The sequence below is a fragment of the Rhinopithecus roxellana genome, chromosome 17, assembly GCF_007565055.1.
Source record: "Rhinopithecus roxellana isolate Shanxi Qingling chromosome 17, ASM756505v1, whole genome shotgun sequence".
Classification (NCBI taxonomy): Eukaryota; Metazoa; Chordata; class Mammalia; order Primates; family Cercopithecidae; genus Rhinopithecus; species Rhinopithecus roxellana.
In genome coordinates, this window is record NC_044565.1 from 37,948,317 (window position 1) to 37,967,729 (window position 19,413).

The 19,413-nt window shown below is 38.2% G+C and overlaps 1 protein-coding gene across 1 annotated transcript in view; it reads left to right on the forward strand.

Annotated features, from left to right (window-relative positions):
- Positions 1 to 19,413, forward strand: part of WDPCP (WD repeat containing planar cell polarity effector) — a 473,258-nt gene that overhangs the window by 172,453 nt on the left and 281,392 nt on the right. The window contains 1 exon segment of the mRNA XM_030920555.1: positions 6,287 to 6,896. Within this exon segment, the coding sequence (XP_030776415.1) occupies positions 6,287 to 6,896 (610 nt within the window).

The following is a 19,413-nucleotide window of genomic DNA, read 5'->3' on the forward strand; positions in this document are numbered from 1 at the left end:
AAGGTATAGTTTAAATCCATTTTTTCTTCGTTGACTTTCTGTCTTGATGACCTGTCTAGTGCTGTCAGTGGAGTATTGAAGTCCCCCCCATTATTGTGTTGCTATCTATCTCATTTCTTAGGTCTGTTAGTAATTGTTTTATAAATTTGAGAGCTCCAGTGTTAGGTGCATATATGTTTAGGATTGTGATATTTTCCTGTTGCACAAGGCCTTTTACCTTTATATAATGTCCCTCTTTGTCTTTTTTAACTGCTGTTGCTTTAAAGTTTGTTTTGTTTAATATAAGAATAGCTACCCCTACTCGCTTTTGGTGTACATTTGCTTGAAATGCCTTTTTCCACCCTTTACTTTAAGTTTATGTGAGTCCTTATGTGTTAAGTGAGTCTCCTGAAGGCAGCAGGTAGTTGGTAGGTAAGTTCTTACCCATTTTGTAGTTCTGTATCTTTTAAGTGGAGCATTTAGGCCGTTTACATTCAATGTTAGTACTGAAATGTGAGGTGCCCTTGCATTCATAGTGCTATTTGTTGCCTGTGTACTTTTGGTTTTTTGCTTATTGTTTTGCTTTATAAGTTGTATTTTTGTTTTATAGGTCCTGTGTCATTTATGGTTTAAAGGTGTTCTGTTTTGATGTGTTTCTAGGATTTGTTTCAAGATGTAGAGCTCCTTTTAGCAGTTCTTGTAGTGGTTGCTTGGTAGTGGCAAATTCTCTTAAGCATTTGTTTGAAAGCAGTCTGAAAAAGACTGTATCTTTCGTTCGTATATGATGCTTAGTTTCAATGGATACAAAATTCTTGACTGATAATTGTTTTGTTCAAGGAGGCTGAAGATAGGACCCCAGTCCCTTCTAGCTTATAGGGTTTCTGCTGAGAAATCTGTTGTTAATCTGGTAAGTTTTCCTTTTTAGGTTACCTGGTGCTTCTGTCTCACAGCTCTTAAAATTCTTGCCTTTTTCTTAACTTTGGATAACCTGATGACAATGTGCCCAGGCAATGATCTTTTTGTGATGAATTTCCAAGGTGTTTTCTGTGCTTCTTGTATTTGAATGTCTAGGTCTCTAGCAAGACTGGGGAAGTTTTCCTTGATTATTCCCCCAATTATGTTTTCCAAACTTTTCAAATTCTCTTCTTCTTCAGGAACACCAATTATTCTTAGGTTTGGTCGTTTAACACGATCCCAGACTTCTTGGAGGCTTTGTTCATATTTTCTTATTCTTTTTTCTTTCTCTTTGTTGGAAGACCTTGTCTTTGAGCTCTGAATTTCTTTCGTCTACTTGTTCAATGCTATTGCTGAGACTTTCCAGAGCATTCTGCATTTCTGTCAGTGTTTCCAATGTTTCCTGAATTTTTCATTGTTTTTTTTTCTTTAAGCTATCTCTTCCCTGGAGTATTTCTGCTTTCACTTCTATCATTTTTTAAATTTCCTTGCATTGGGATTCACCTTTCTCTGGTCCCTCCCTGATTAGCTGAATAACTAACTTCCTGAATTCTTTTTCAGGTAAATCAGGGATTTCTTCTTGGTTTGGATCCATTGCTGGTGAACTAGTGTGATCTTTTGGGGGTACTAAAGAGCCTTGTTTTGTCCTGTTACCAGAGTTCGTTTTCTGGTTTCTTCTCATTTAGGTAGGCTCTGTCAGAGGGAAGGTCTAGGGTTGAAGCCTGTTGTTCAGATTATTTTGTCCCTCTGGGTGTTCTCTTGATGTAGAACTCTTCCCCTTTTCCTATGGATGTGGCCTCCTGTGAGCCAAACTGCAGTGATTGTTGTCTCTCTTCTGGGTCTAGCCACCCAGGAAGTCTACCTGGCTCCAGTCTGGTACTGGGGGTTGTCTGCACAGAGTCCTATGATGTGAACTATCTGTGGGTCTCTCAGCTGTGAATATCAGTGCCTGTTCTGGTGGAGGTGATGGGGTATGCAGTGGACTTTGTGAGAATTCTTAGCTTTGGTGGTTTAATGCTTTATTTTTGTGGTCATTGGCCTCCTGCGGGGAGGTGGCGCTTTCCAGAGAGCATCAGCTGTGGTAGTATAGAGAGGGACCAGCGGTGAGCAGGGCCCTAGAACTCCCAAGATTATATGCCCTTTGTCTTCCACTACCAGGGTGGGTAGGGAAGGACCATCAGGTGGGAGCAGGGCTAGGTGTGTCTGAGCTCAGACTCTCCTTGGGTGGGTGTTGCTGCGGCTGCTGTGGGGGATGGGGGTAAGATTCCCAGGTCACTGGATTTGTGTACCTAGGATTATGACTGCTTCTGCTGAGTCATACAGGTTGTCAGGGAAGTGGGGGAGACCCGGCAATCACAGGCCTTACCCAGTTCCCACACAAACCAAAGGGCCCGTCTCACTCTCACTGTGCCCCACACAATAGTCCCAAGTCTGTGTCCAGGCAGTGGGCGAGCAGGGCTTGAAAACTTGCCCTAGGCTACCTGCCTCCTAGCTGCGAAAGAAAAGGGCTTGTGTCTTTCCCTTGCCTGTGGAGTTTGCATCCCGGATTTGCACCCTCCCCCAAGTTCTGTCCAGGAAGCTTCTTGTCCCATTCAAATTGTTACACAGTCCAGCTACAGATTTCCTTCTCCCTGTGGAGTTTTACCCCCCTTTCTTCTGGCCACCGCCTCAATGGATCCCTGTGGTGCCAGGTAGGAATGGTCTGCTTGGGGACACAGTGAGCTCCCAGGGCCTTTCTGCTGTTTCCACTACCCCTGTATTTTGCTCCGCTCTCTATAAATTGTCTCAGCTCCAGTTAAGGTCGGAAACCTCTCCTGCAAACAGACCTTCAGTTTCTCCATTTGGCGGGTGTGTTCAGGAGAGGAGGCTCTCCCTTTCCCACTTCCGCAGTTGGGGCACTCACAGTATTTGGGGTGTCTCCTGGGTCCTGCAGGAACAGTCTGCTTCCTTCAGAGAGTCTGTGGCTCTTCTTGGGATTACTGGTTTGTTCTTGCAGTCTATCTGTGCTAAAATTCACAGTGCGAGCCTCCACACACTGCTCTGTCTGGAGCTGCACTCTAGACCTGCCTCCCATCCACCTCCACTTTTTACCTTTTTTCTTGGTGAAATTACAGAGCCTGTGAGAGAACTTCTCACAAACTGGAAACAAGGAGGCCTAGGACCCTTTTTTCTGGATCATGAACATAACTTGTTCAAGTCCAAGACTGCCATCTGTTTGGGCCCCTTCTTTTAGGTTGCCCCTTTGTGAGTACAGGCTCTACTCAACATCACCTGGCCTCTCAATCATGTGCCCTAAGGCTTTCTTTGCAAATCTGTAAGCTTTCTGGAAGTATGATATTTCAACCAGCATTACAATTTTCTTTTAATTCATAGTTTAAGAAACTTCCTACCAGCACAGTTTTTGGCTAGCTGCTACGCAGGTACAAAAAAGTGTAAAATATATAAGACAGATCTTTTTTTTTTTTAAAGATGCCATCAAGCTAGAAGGAATCCAAGAAACGAGGATACTTTTGGTGTAGCATATATGTAAGTATGGTTAGTTAAGTATGGTTGGTAGGACAAACAGAGTGTGTAGGTGAAGATTGTGGAATTCAGGCAAAAGACATGAATGAAGTTATATAGCAGGGAAAATTGGGACAGGTTTTAGTTTGAACTTGGAGTAGGAGTCCCGGAGGGGAGACCGTAGGAGATAATATTGGAATTTGCAAAGCAGATCATGTCCCTCCTTTGTTCAAAACGTACAGCTTCTCATCTTATTTAGAGAAAAAGTCAAAGTCCCTAGTGGCCTACAAGCTACCACACAATGTCCTCCCTGTGCCTCAATTCCCATTTCCCATGACTTTCTTCCTTGCTTCTCCTTCTCTAGCTGTATTAGTCTCCTTGATCTGGCCAATAGAGATTCCACCTCAGGGCTTGTTTCCTCTGCTTGAAGCTCTCCTTTCCCACATGGCTGCATGGCTCACGCCTCTTTCAGGTAACCTTTATCAGAGAGGTCTTTCTTGATCTCTCTGTATCACACCCTGAGCCCCACTCCTGCCACTCCCTATTCCCTGTACTTTGCTTTTTTTTATTTCATAGTGTTTAGGATATCTATATGCTTTTATTATTATTGCCTTTGTTTCTGCTATTAGGGTATAATGGTATGTGGAAAGTGCTACCCCCAAATACGGCATTTTTGGCATGCTGAATATTTAAAGCTGAAGGAAATTGAGAAAACCACAGAGGCAGAAAGGTCCCTTTGTCTTTGTCATTCTCTTTCTCTGACCTCCTTCCACCTTTCTCCCCTGAAGCCATGAAAATAATTCTCTGACCTAAAAGTAGATCATAAGACCCTCATGTGGTAAGTGTCTGCCCTATACCTGGTGGAAAGGAATGAGTACACAGAGACCCAGAGAAAAATCCGAACAAATAGAACTTGCTAAGTTCCCCTCAGTACATTAGGTCATACCTGCTTTTTGTCCACTCATACTTCTATATGACTATCCATTCTTCATCAAACCTAAGCATAAAATAGACAGTTTTCCCTGGTTCTTTGGGTCTTCATTTCTGAAGGCACCTGTGTTGCGTAAAACTTTGGTTACATAAAATTGTTAAGCTTTTCTTTTATTAATCTGTCTTTAGATATGGGGTGTCAGCTATGAACCTTGTGACAGGAGGAAAATATATTACTTTTTCTCCCTTACAAGTGTATGCTCCTGATTGAGGGGATTTTACGTACTGCCATATCCCTAGCCCCCAGAACCAGTGCCTGGCACATGGCTCGTATTCAAATATTTATTGGACGAAAAAGAAAATGACTGCAGCAAAAAGAGAGTGAGGGAGGGAAGGAGTTGGATATGGATCCTATGGTGGTTTAGTTCCAGGCAAAGGAAAACAAATTTAACATACTAGTCAGTGGGTAACCATTGAAGGATGGGAGTGAAGGCAAAAGCGTTTCGTTTAGGAAGATTAATTTGGTGATAAGGTGCAGGATGGATTTTTTTTTAAGTCACGTCAACTCCCCACCCCTCCCCAATCCAGCACTCTGCCACACAGCTGTATGTGCTTTTTTAAGAAATGATTTTTAATCTTGAAATAGTTTGACTCACATTACATTTCTAAACAGTACAGTAAATGCTCTTTCCGTTCTTTCCCTGCAGTTTCCCCAGTGACATTTATATTATTGCAATACACTGTCAAATACAGGAAAATGACCTTGTTACTATTCTGTTAATTCAGGTGCAGACCTTAGACAGATTTCATCAGATTTTAGTGCACCTTTTTTGGGGGATGTACAGTTCTATAAAATTTTAACATGTGTATATATATGTTATTTAATATTTCTGGGTCTGACCTTCTTTAATACCACTCTCCTGGTTCTTGCACTCCCATCATTTACATATGAATAAAGTGAACGGCCTATTGTTTTCTTTGATGTTCTTCTGCATTGTGTTCCATGTTGGTAGATAGCCTTTCCTTTCTACACCAAAGATGCTTTTAAAATTTTACTCCACCAGGACTGACAAATCATATTGCAGTTGTCTCTTGATATATGTGGATGATTGGTTCCAGGACCAACCCCCAACACACACACACACACATACACACACACACACTATACCAAAATCAGCATTGTTTGTAAAACATCCACTTGTAAGTGGACCCTACAGTTCAAACTCATGTTGTTCAAGGACCGACTATATATTCTAGGTCTTAATTTTTTAATGTTTATTTTAAAACTAGTACATTACAGTATTTCTTTCTATTGGTCACTTGTCTACTTAGAATTCCTTTATATCCTTTCTGATAGTAAAATATTTCTACAAGATTGTTAACAGGGTTCTAAAGTTTTTTCCTTTGTCTACCCAGCTCTACTAATTAGAAATATATTTCTTATTAGTAATTTACCAATAATTTCAGAATTGACAAGGGTGGTAGGTTGAAGGAGATTAATCATTTTAAAGTCCAACTTTGTGTTGGTAAGTTCTTGTTCATTCTTTTTAAGATATTCTGCTAACCATATTATTTTACTAAAAGCTGACTTTCTTAGTTTTTATATACTGCGGGACATATTTAAAGTGATTTACAGGCCTTCCAAAACAAATTGTTAAAGTTAAAATCTTATAGTTTAATTCTTGCAACTGTGCTATATGTATATTTTTATTTTTTTAAGACAGCATCTCACTGTGTCACTATATATACATGCTGCATATGAGATAGACGTGCTATATATACTTTATATATTTATATGTTGCTGATGTTTAAGATAGTAATTTATGTTCTTTATAGGTTTCTGAATAAATATGCAGGCCTAGGTGTGAAGTTGAAGAAAAACCAAAGTCTATCTGAATGTACTTCATATATTTCTTAACAGGTTCTGAGTTCTGTCCGCACAGAATGGGACCCACTGGATGTTTGCTTTGGCACCAAACAGCCTTATCAGGTGTTCACAGTGGAGCACTCCATTAGTGTAGACAAAGAGCCAATGGCTGACAGCTGCATCTATGAATGCATTCGGAATAAAATCCAGTGTGTGTCAGTCACCAGAATACCACTGAAATCAAAGGCCATCAGCTGCTGCAGGAATGTTACTGAAGACAAACTGATTCTGGGCTGTGAAGATTCTTCACTAATTCTGTATGAAACTCACCGTAGAGTGACTCTCTTAGCACAGACTGAACTTTTGCCTTCATTAATAAGCTGCCACCCAAGTGGTGCCATTCTACTAGCTGGCAGCAACCAAGGGGAGTTGCAAATTTTTGATATGGCTCTATCACCTATTAACATCCAACTACTGGCTGAAGACCGCTTACCCAGGGAGACTCTGCAATTCAATAAATTATTTGATGCCTCCAGCAGTCTTGTTCAAATGCAATGGATAGCTCCTCAGGTTGTTTCTCAGAAGGGTGAAGGTAGTGATATCTATGATCTCCTCTTCCTCAGGTTTGAAAGAGGACCTTTGGGTGTGCTGTTGTTTAAATTAGGTAAGTCAAGGAAAGTGATGAGTAAGTAAAGTGTTTATGATAGTGACATAATTAAGGCAATAAAACTATTCTTAGAATGTAGATTTTTCTATTTGTCATCCCATAAATATGGTTGTGTTTCAAATATCCATATAGTTTCCTTTTGTGGATGACTTTCTAACTGCCAAAGGAACAATGGATATTGAATAATTTGGAAATTGCACTAATTGTCCATCATGATGCTTCAAAAGCCCTAACTTTTACATTTGATACTCTCTCAAATAAACTACACTACTAAATAATTCCTTAAGAAACAGACATGTGAATATTTTAAAAGGACTTACTTTGTCCATTGAAAAATTCTGTGTTTGTAGGAATGGAATAATTTTTCCATAAAAATTATTTTAGATTATTGGTGTCTGTTGCTTCCCAGACTGGAATTGTGTGAAGCAAGTGTTTTAAAAGAAAAGAAAGCAGATATTTAGTTAGAATTTGCTGAAGATACCTGTATAACTTTGTTTTAGTTTCTCTTTTGGATAAAAATATTCAGAAGGATAGATATGTTTATAGATGTTAAGTTAATATCTATAAAATTATATATTAATGTAGCCCGTTTCAACCAAGAAACTTTTTTTTAAACTTTTATTTAGGTTTGTGGGTATACATGCAAGTTTGTTATATAGGTAAACGTGTCATGGGGGTTTGTTGTACATATTATTTCATCACACAGGTATTAAGCCCAGTACCCAATAGTTATCTTTTCTGCTCCTCTCCCTCCTCCCATCCTCCTCCCTCAAGTAGACCCCAGTGTCTGTTTTTTTTCTTCCTTGTGTTCATAAGTTCTTATCATTTAGCTCCCACTTATAAGTGAGAACATGCGGTATTTGGTTTTCTGTTTCTGCGTTAGTTTGCTAAGGATAATGGCCTTCAGCACCGTCCATGTTCCTGCAAAAGACATTATCTCATTCTTTTTAATGGCTGCATAGTATTCCACAGTGTACCACATTTTCTTATCCAATCTGTGACTGATGAGCATTTAGGTTGATTCCATGTCTTTACTATTGTGAATGGTGCTGCAACAAACATTTGTGTGCATGTATCTTTATGGCAGAACAATTTATATTCCTCTGGGTATATATCCAATAATGGGATTCATAGGTCAAGTAGTAATTCTGCTTTTAGCTCTTTGAGGAATTGCTATATTGTTTTCCACAATGATTGAACTAATTTACACTCCCCCTTCACAGTGCATAAGCGTTCCCTTTTCTCCACAACCTTGCCAGCATCTGTTATTTTTTTTACTCTTGAGTAATAGCCATTCTGACTGGTGTGAGATGGTATCTCATTGTGGTTTTGGTTTGCATTTCTCTAATAATCAGTGATACTGAACTTTTTTTCATATGCTTCTTGGATGCATATATGTCTTCTTTTGAGAAGTGTCTGTTCATGTCCTTTCCCCACTTTTATTTTTATTTTTATTTTACTTTAAGTTTCAGGATACATGTGCAGAACGTGCAAGTTTGTTACGTAGGTATATATGTGCCATGGCGGTCTGCTACACCTATCAACCTGTCATCTAGGTTGTAAGCCCTGTGTGCATTAGGTATTTGTCCTAATGCTCTCCCTCTCCTTGCCCCCCACCCCCAAGCAGGCCCTTGTGTGTGTTGTTCCCCTCCCTGTGTCCATGTATTCTCATTGTTCAACTCGCACTTATGAATGAGAAAATGTGATGTTTGGTTTTGTGTTCCTGTGTTAGTTTGCTGAGGATGATGGCTTCCAGCTTCATCCATGTCCTGGCAAAGGACATGATCTCATTCTTTTTTATGGCTGCATAGTATTCCATGGTGTATATGTACCACATTTTCTTTATTCAGTCTATTATTGATGGGCATTTTGTTGGTTCCATGTCTTTGCTATCATAAATAGTTCTCTAATAAACATACATGTACATGTGTCTTTATAGTAGAATGATTTATATTCCTCTGGGTATATACTCAGTAATGGGATTGCTGGGTAAAATGGTATTTCTGGTTCTAGATCCTTGAGGAATGGCCACACTGTCTTCCACAATGGTTGAATTAATTTACATGCCCACCAACAGTGTAAAAGTGTTCCTATTTCTCCACAGCCTAGCCAGAATCTATTGTTTCTTGACTTTTTTTTTTTTTTTTTTTTTTAAGGCGGAGTCTCACTCTGTCACCCAGGCTGGAGTGCAGTGGCATCATCTCAGCTCATGGCAACCTCCACCTCCTGGGTTCAAGCGATTCTCCTGCCTCAGCCCCCTGAGTAGCTGGTTTTACAGGCATGTGCCACCATGCCTGGCTAATTTTTGTATTTTTAGCAGAGACAGAGTTTCACCATGTTGCCCAGGCTGGTCTCAAACCAGCCTCAAGTGGTCTTGAGCTAGTCTCAAATCCTGACCTCAAGTGATCTGCCTGCCTCAGTCTCCCAAAGTACTGGGATTATAGGTGTGAGCCACCGCATCTGGCCTCTTGACTTTCTAAATAATCGCCATTCTGACTGGTGTGAGATGTATCTCATTGTGGTTTTGATTTGCATTTCTCTAATGATCAGTGATGATGAGCTTTTTTTCATATGTTTGTTGGCCGCATAAATGTCTTCTTTTGAGAAATGTCTGTTCTTATCCTTTGCCCACTTTTTGATGGGATTGTTTGTCTTGTTCTTAAGTTCCTTATAGATTCTGGATATTAGCCCTTTGTCAGATGGGTAGATTTCAAAAATTTTCTCCCATTCTGTAGGTTGCCTGTTCACTCTGATGGTAGTTTTTTTTTGCTGTGCAAAGGCTCTTTAGAGTAATTAGATCCCACTTGTCAAATTTGGCTTTTGTTGCAATTGCTTTTGGTGTTTTCATCATGAAGTCTTTGCTCATGCCTGTGTCCTGAATGGTATTACCTAGGTTTTCTTCTTGGATTTTTATGATTTTGGGTTTTACATTTAAGTCCTTTATCCATCTTGAGTTAATTTTTGTGTAAGGTGTAAGGAAGGGGTCAGTTTCAGTTTTCTGCATAAGGCTAGCCAGTTTTCCCAGCACCATTTATTAAATAGGGGATCCTTTCCCCATTGCTTGTTTTTGTCTCAGGTTTGTTGAAGGTCAGATGGTTGTAGACGTGTGGTGTTATTTCTGAGGTGTCTGTTCTTTCTGTTCCATTGGTCTATATATCTGTTTTGGTACCAGTACCATGTTGTTATGGTTACTGTAGCCTTGTAGTAAAGTTTGAAGTCAGGTAGTGTGATGCCTACAGTGTGTTCTTTTTGCTGGGTTCCTTTTGGGTTCCATATGAAATTTAAAGTAATTTTTTCTAATTCTGTGAAGAATGTCAATGGTAGTTTTATGGGAATAGCATTGACTCTATAAATTACTTTGGCTTTGCCCACTTTTTAATGGGTTTATTTGTTTTTCTCTTGTAAATTTGTTTAAGTTCCTTATTGATGCTGGATATTAGACCTTTGTCAGATACACAGTTTGCAAATATTTTCTCACGTTCTGTAGGTTGTCTGTTTACCCTCTTCATAGTTTATTTTGTTGCAATTACTTTTGGCGTCCTTGTCATGAAATCTTTGCCTGTTGTCCAGGATGGTATTGCCTAGCTGTCTTCCAGGGTTTCTATACTTTTGGGTTTTACATTTAAGTCTTTAATCCATTTCAAGTTGATTTTTATGTATCAACCAAGAGACTTTAAAATAAAATTTTATTATGATGATTCACTTGCCTATTGTAGCTTTGCATTACTAGCTAAGCCCTGAAATATATGATATACTTTAGGTAGATTTCTACAATTTAACATTCTTGAGAGAACCGCACTTAGGTGTAAAAAAAAATTTTTAATTAATATACATTATGGCTACTTGAAAACATAGAAAGGTAAATACATTTTAAAATCTTTTATGGAATTTGGCTCTGTGGTACAAAGTTAGGTTTTTAAAGACATTGTAGTGTTTGTTAAATAGCTTTCAATTTACTTTGTTTTTTCATGAATCTGCTTGTCTCTGAAATTCAATACATGAAATAAATCTAGTGAACATGATTTGATTAACCTGAAAGATATAATGCATATAATGTGAGACCTGTGTTCTTTTCACATAATAAAAATGCAGCTAAATCTATTCATAATGTTAATATTGTTCAAGAAAAAAATGTTTGGAGTCTCATTTATTATGAGATAATCCAGTTATACTTTGCCCAACTACATGTTTAACAGTTGTATGTCTCCATACACAACACTAATTAAAGTGGATGTTTGATGTTTTGCGTGTCTGTTAAAACACACACACACGCACGCACTCATGCTCTCTCTTTCTCACGCACTCTCTCTCTCTTCCTGCCCCCCGCCCTTCTTCCTCTCTCTCTCTCAATCTCTCCTTTCACCCTCTAAATTACCCAGTTACCTGTCAAACAGAAGGCTTTCTGCCCATGTACACCTAGCTTTTCTTCAGCCCTCCCTTGTGGGCCTACTCACAACAGCTTTGCAAAAAGCACAGCTTTCTCTTCCTATCTCTAGCACATTTGCCTTCTTACTAAAGTAAACAGGCTCTCAGTGTAGGGATTTAGAGGGCTTCCTGCTAATTGCCAGCTTGTAAACTTAATTGGACTGTCTCCCTGGGCACTGTTCCTAAATCAATTAGGCAATGAGTTGGCTGTCACCTCTTTTTCCCAAGAAGGTCTCTTGGAAGAGAATTATCCAATAGAAGTCAAGCATTCAAATGAAAAGGTGATAACTTTTGCAACTGACATTTATCATTTAAATTTTACTTTCAATATGATTCTTAAGTTTTATAGAATAGGGAAATTGTAGAGTCTTGTAGGCTCTTTAAAAGATCGAAATGTGGAATTTCCAAGGATTGTTTAAAGTTTTGTTTCTCATTTTTAATTTATAAGATTAATATTTATTACAAATTATTTTTCCTGGGAAGAGTAGATTCCTTGAAATAGAAGATTCCAACTAGCAGATTTCTTAAAGAAAACCCAGTATAAAGAACAGATTTTTCTTATGATCTGCTACTAAATACATCCAAAAAAATTAATATACTTCTTGAATTTGTCAGTGCTGATTCTGGGCATCCATGTGGAGTTTTCATGTATAATTCAAGTTACTGCATATATAAACAGGTAGTTGCATGTGCAGTTTCCCCACTAGGGAGCATTTATGAGATTTTTTTTCAGATGCTTGTTATGCAAGCCTTTGGAAAATTTGACATGAAAGGTGTAGCTTACAATTTAAAATTGTAAAGATAGATCATGGATCGTAGTTTAAAATAGAATGCTTTCATATGTAAACGTGACAGTGCCTAATGCCAATATGCTAAGATATTTGGAGTTAGACTCTTAGATTAGGTCAGTTAGTGTAATGTTGAAGGAACACTGCTCGAAGGCTAGAGCTTCCATTTCTTAATCCTTACAATGATCACACAAATGTGTTGGGCATTGAAAGTCCATCATTCTTGTTATTAGAATAATTCAAAGATTATGTCTTCCTTAGGAGGTAATTAGAAGTGTCATTACATGGAAGCCAAGAAATGTTTTATAGAAAGAATATGTATTCAGAATCTCTTTATGTGACAATAATTATAACATATTTCTTCATATATAGACTGAGATTAATTTTAAAAAGTGGAGGCCCTAATTATACTATTAAGATATTAAAGCTTTTCCATTCTCTTCGGTACCTTTTCCAAGCTTCACTGCTCTCCTTAAACTCACATTATCAGCTCCCTATTCCTCTCAACAGAGCATCTCACCAAAATTTTGTCAGTTCATTAAGTTTATCTGCTTCTTACCATGTACCCATCCAACCATTTATCAATATGCACATGAATCTTTCCCTCTCAGTTCAGTGAAAAAGTATCCCTTCCTCTTGTCCAAGACTAGTGCCACCACTATTTTCTCTGTGGATCCCATAACATTCCCTTTGACACCTTTACTTTGTCACCCTCCCCGGTCCCATCTATCTTGGAACAGCAGCAGATAAACAGGCCCAAGCTACACCATAAAAACAGACTGACAAAACTCTTCCTTAAAATGGTTTCCCCTCTGTTACTGATCTAATATTCACCTTTGTTTCATAGCCAAACTCACTGAAATAATACTGAACATTGCCTTTTCTCTGCTTCTTCACTTCTCACTCCTCAGAACACTGCGCTCTGGCTGTATCTTCAGCGGTCTCTTGGAACTGCTCTTGGAAAAGTCCCCAGTGACTTCATACTTGATAAATACATTTGCTTTACGTTGTTTGATGACTTTGCAGCATTTGATGGTTGCTAACCACTTCCACTATCACAGAACCCTCATCAAACAGCCTTCTATGACCCCAAATGCAACTTTCAATGACTTTTTTATACTCTTCTGCTTACTTAAGAAAATGTTGGGGCCATCCAGGGTTCCATTTTTAGCCTTCACTTTGTGCAGGTTGAGACTTTATTTTCAGTTTTGTTATCTGATCTCTGACTCCAGCCCAGACCATTCCTGACTCCACATCCACATATTCATCTGGCTTGCTGAACACCTTCTCTTGGATGTACATGTGTGCCTCAGAATCATTATGTGCAGACATGAAGTCATCCTTTTGTCTCCAGACCTGCTTTTCCTCTTGTATTCTTGTTTTTGGTGAATAGTACAATTATTCAGATGGAACATCCAAGTCAAAAGTCGTTCTAGAATCCTCCCTCACTCCTAATGCCACATCCAATTAGTGACCAAATCCTATCAATTTGGCCTTCTAAATACAGCCGAAATATCTCATTCAATTCAGCCTCACTGTCATTCCTTTAATCTAGACCTTCTCTGTTTTACCATGATCAAGCAGAGGCCCTGTATCTATATTCTTCTGCCTTCCAGTCTTCTCATCCTACTCCCCAGTTAATCCCCTGAGTGCTCTCCTAGTGATCCTTCTAATAGTACAGATTTGGTCATGGATTCTCCAGTTTGAAATACTTAATGTCTTTTGTGGGAACATGGATGGAGCTGGAAGCTGTTATACTTAGCAAACAAATGCAGGAACAGAAAACCAAATACTGCATGTTCTTACTTATAAGTAGGAGCTAAATGCTGATAACTGATGAGCACAAACAAATGAACAGCAAACACTGGGGTCTACTTGAGGGTGGAGTTTGGGAGGAGGGAGAGAAGCAGAAAAGGTAACTACTGGGTACTAAACCTAATACCTGGGTGATGAAATAGTCTGTCCAACAAGCCCCTATGATATGAGTTTACCTATGTAACAAACCTTCACATGTATCCCCAAAGCTAAAATAAAAGTTAAAAAAAAAAGAAAGAAAGAAATACTTCAGTGGTTGATAAGCCCTTTCCTGCCACTTGGTCTTTATGTCCCCAGCTGAGTTGCACTGGTGTAGCGTCCCAGCTATAGTGTGTGCTCTCACACTCACTCCTTCCATGTTGTGATGATAGTATTCCATTTGCTTGGAGTATCCCCATGATGCCCTCATAGAGTCTGCAAAGTTGGGAAAAGGTTAAATGTTCAAGTGATGATGTTAAACAAGAGGTAAAGCTAACATCTTCACTCTCATAGAATTTTGAAAATTACAGGCAACCTGTGTATGTGTGTGTATGTCTGTCTGTCTCTCTTTCTAAAAAATAAACAGTATGATTTTTCTCTTAGAAATTTTGTACAAAGCAATTTTCCTCAAGAGTTATTTTCAAATAGTTATTTTAACATTATACTTTACCCAAGTGGTATTAGGTAATTTATTGCTGAAAATGCTAGACACTTGGTTAGATGCCTAGTCATCTTAAAATTGGATCTCATATCATTTAAAATGAACTTGTATTCTAGACAACATTCTACTTTCTTCAAACTAGAGTGATGATGAATTTTTAAATCAAATTTATTGAGGTATAATTTACATAAATAAAATGCAAACATTTAAAATGTACAGTGAAGGCCAGGCGCGGTGGCTTACACCTGTAATCCCAGCACTTTAGGAGGCCGAGGTGGGTGGATCACCTGAGGTCAGGAGTTCGAGACCAGACTTACCAACATGGTGAAACCCCGTCTCTACTAAAAATACAAAAAAAATGACCTGGGTACGGTGGCACATGCCTGTAATCCCAGCTACTCAGAAGGCTGAGACAGGAGAACCGTTTGAACCCAGGAGGCAGAGGATGCAGTGAGCCAAAATTGCACCATTGCACTCCAGCCTGGGCAGTAAGAGTGAAACTCCTTCTCCCAAAAAAAAAAAAAAAAAACACTACAGTTCAATGAGTTTCAGCAAATGTATATACCCTCATGATTACCACCACAATCATAATATAGAACATTTCCATTATCCCAAAAAATTCTCTCAAGGCCCTTTTCAGTTAATTCCCACCTCTCTGGAAGCTGATGAGCATTGATATGCTTTCCATTATTATAGATTATATTTGCTCATGTCCTTTGCAGCAACATGGATGGATCTAGAGGCTATTATCCTAAGTGAAATGGCCTGTAAAACAAAGTCAAAAACTACACATTCTCATTTATAGGTGGGAGCTAAACAGTGGGTACACATGGACATACAGAGTAGCATAATAGACACTGGAGACTCCAAAAGGTGGGAGGGTGGGAGAGGGGTGAGGGATGAAATACTGCCTATTGAGTACAATGTTCACTATTTGGGTGATCGGTACAGTAAAAGCCTCAACTTCATCAATGCAGTATATCCATGTAACACAACTGCACTTGTATCCCTAAATCTATAACAAACATTTTTTTAGATAAAAAAATAGATTAGGTTTGCCTTTTCTAGAGTTTCATAGAAATGGGATCATGTAGTAGGTACTCTTGTGCCTTGGTACTTTCACTCGGCATTATTCTGTGAGAATCTTCGATGTTAGTATTTTTGTATTTATTTTGTTTGTTATCTTACTGAGCAGTAGTTTGTTATGTCAGTATACCACAATTTTTTTAACTTTTATTTTTAGGTTCAGAGGTACATGTACAGGTTTGTTTTATAGGTACATTTCATGTCTTGGGGGTTTGGTGTTTTGATTATTTCATCACCCAAGTAATAAGTACAGTATTCAATAGGCAGTTTTTCAATACTTACCATCCTCCCACCCTCCACCCTCAACTAGGCCCTGTTGTCTATTGTTCCCTTCTTAGTGTCTGTAAGTACTCAATGTTTAGTTCCCACTTATAAGTGAGAAATGTGGTATTTGGTTTTCTATTCCTGTGTTATTTCATTTAGGATAATGGCCTCCAGCTGCATCCATCTTGCTGCAAAGCATATGATCTCATTCTGTTTTATGGCTATGTAGTATTACATGGTGTATATGTACCACATTTTCTTTATCCAGTCTACTGTTGATGGGTATTTGATTTGATTCCAAGTTTTTGCTATTGTGAATAGTGCTATGACAAACATACGTGTGCATGTGTCTTTATAGTAGAACAATTTCTATTTCTTTGGGTATGTACCCAGTAATGAGATTGTTGGATTGAATGGCAACTCTGTTTCAAGTTCTTTGAGAAATGACCAAACTGCTTTCCACGATGTCTGAACTAATTTGCATTCCCACTAGCAGTGTATAAGCGTTCTCTTTTCTCTGCACCCTCACCAGCATCTGTTTTTTTTTTTTTTTTTAACTTAATAATAGCCATTCTGACTGATATGAGATGGTATCTCATTGTGGTTTTGATTTGCATTTCTCTGATAATTAGTGATGTTGAGCATTTTTTCACATGGTTGTAGTCTGCATGTGTGTCTTCTTTTGAACTGTCTATGTTCTTTGCCTACTTGTTAATGGGGTTGTTTGTGTTTTGGTTGTTCATTTGTTTCCGTTCCTTATAGATTCTGGATACTAAACCTTTGTCAGATGCATAATTTGCAAATATCTTCTCCCATTCTGTAGGTTGTCTGTTTACTCTGTTGATTATTTCTTTTGCTGTGCAGAAGCTCTTTAGTTTAATTAGGTCTCATTTGTCAATTTTTGGTTTTGTTGCAATTGTTTGTGGCGCCTTTAATTAGGTCTCATTTGTCAATTTTTGGTTTTGTTGCAATTGTTTGTGGCGCCTTTGTCATGAAATCTTTGCCAGGGCCTGTGCCCAAATGGTATTTCCTAGGTTACCTTTCAGGGTTTTCATAGTGTTAGGTTTTACATTTAAGTCTTTAATCTATCTTGATTTGATTTTTGTATATGGTGTAAAGATGGGGTTCAGTTTCAATCTTCTATATATGGCTAGCCAGTTATCCCAGTACAATATATTGAAAAAGAAGTCCTTTTGCTGCTTGTTTTTGTTGACTTTGTCAAAGATCAGATGGTTGTAGGTGTGTAGCATTATTTCTGGGCTCTCTATTCTGTTTCACTGGTCTCTGTGTCTGTTTTTGTACCAGTGCTATGGTGTTTTGGTTACTGTAGCATTGTGGTATAGTTTGAAGTCGGATATGTTGTTTTGCCTCCAGATTTGTTCTTTTTGTTTAGGATTGCATTAGCTATTCAGGCTCTTTTTTTGGTTCCATATGAATTTTAAATTAGTTTATCTTTTTTCCCCTTATTTATTTATTTATTTATTTATTTATTTTTATTATACTTTAAGTTCTAGGGTACATGTGCACAATGTGCAGGTTTGATAAATAGGTATACATGTGATATGTTGGTTTGCTGCACCCATCAGCTAGTCATTTACATTAGGTATTTCTCCTAATGCTATCCCTTCCCTAGACCCCCACCCTCTACAGGCCACAGTGTATGATGTTCCCCGCCCTGTGTCCAAGTGTTCTCATTGTTCGATTCCCACCTATGAGTGAGAGTTTGGTTTTCTGTCCCTGTGATAGTTTGCTGAGAATGATGGTTTCCAACTTCATCCATGTCCTTGCAAAGGATATGAACTCATCCTTTTTTATGGCTGCATAGTATTCCATGGTGTATATGTGCCACATTTTCTTAATCCAGTCTATCACTGATGGACATTTGGGTTGGTTCCAGGTCTTTGCTATTGTGAATAGTGCTGCAATAAACATACGTGTGCAGAAATCACCCGTCTTCTGTGTCAGTCACACTAGGAGCTGCAGACCAGAGCTGTTTGTATTCAGCCATCTGGGAACGGATCTCAAATTAGTTTTTTTTTTTCTAATTTTGTGAAGAATGTCATTGGTAGTTTGATAGGAATAGCATTGGATCTGTAAATTGCTTTGGGCAGTAAAGCCATTTTAATGATATCAATTCTACCTATCCATGAGCTTTGAATGTTTTTCTATTTGTTTGTGTCATCTCTGATTTCTTTGAGCAGTGTTTTGTAATTCCTGTTGTAGAGATCTTTTACCTCTCTGGTTAGCTGTATTTCCAGGTGTTTTATTCTGTTGCTATTGTGAATGGGATCGTGTTGCTTATTTGGCTCTCAGCTTGGATGTCGTTGGTGTATGGAAATATTACTGATTTGTATACTTTAGTTTTGTATCGTGAAATTTTGCTGAAATTGTTTCTCAGATCTAGGAGCTTCTGGGTAGAGACTATGGGGTTTCCAGGTATAGAATCATATTTTCTACAAACAGAGATAGTTTGACTTCCTGTCTTCTATTTGGATGTATTTTATTTCTTTCTCTCACTTGATTGCTCTGGCTAGGACTTCCAGTTCTATATTGAACAGGATTGGTGAGAGAGGGCATCCTTGTCTTGTTCCAGTTTTCCAGCTTTTGCCCATTCAGTATGATGTTGACTATGGATCTGTCATAGATTATTATTCTTATGTATATTCCTTCAATGCCTAGTTTGTTGAGGTTTTTTTGTTTTGTTTGTTTTTTTTTTAAACATGAAGGGATGTTGGATTTTATTGAAAGCCTTTTCTGTGTCTATTGAGATGATCATGTGGTTTTCGTTTTTCATTCTGTTTATGTAATGAATCACATTTAGTGATTTGCGTATGTTGACCTAACCTTACATCTAAGGATAAAACCTACTTATTCGTGGTAGATTTTCATTTTGATGTGCTGCTGGATTTGGTTTGCTAGTATTTGTTGAGGATTTTTACATCTATGTTTATCAAGGATATTGGTCATAAGTTTCCTTTCTTTGTTGTCTCTCTGCCAGATTTTGGTATCAAGATGATGCTGGCCTCATAGAATGAGTTAGGGAGTCCTTCCTCTTCATTTTTTTGGAATAGTTTCAGTAGGAATGGTACCAGCTCTTCTTTATACACGTGGTAGAATTTGGCTGTGAATTGTTTGGTCGTAAGCTTTTTCTGGTGGTAGCCTTTGTATTAGTGATTCAGTTTTGGAGCTTGTTATTGGTCTGTTCAGGGATTCAGTTTCTTCCTGATTCAATCTTGACAGGGTGTACATTCCCAGAAATTTATTCATATCTTCTAGGTTTTCTAGCTTGAGTGCATAGACGTGTTTCTAATATCCTCTGAGGGTTTTTTTGTATTTCTGTACCACAGTTTTTTAATCCTTTCACATATTGATGGACATTTGGTTTGTTTCCAGGTTTTTGCTAACAGATTAAAAATACTATGTACTTTCATCTATAAATCTTTGTATGAACATATATTTTCATTTCTCTTGTCAAAAACCTACAAGTTTAAAATGA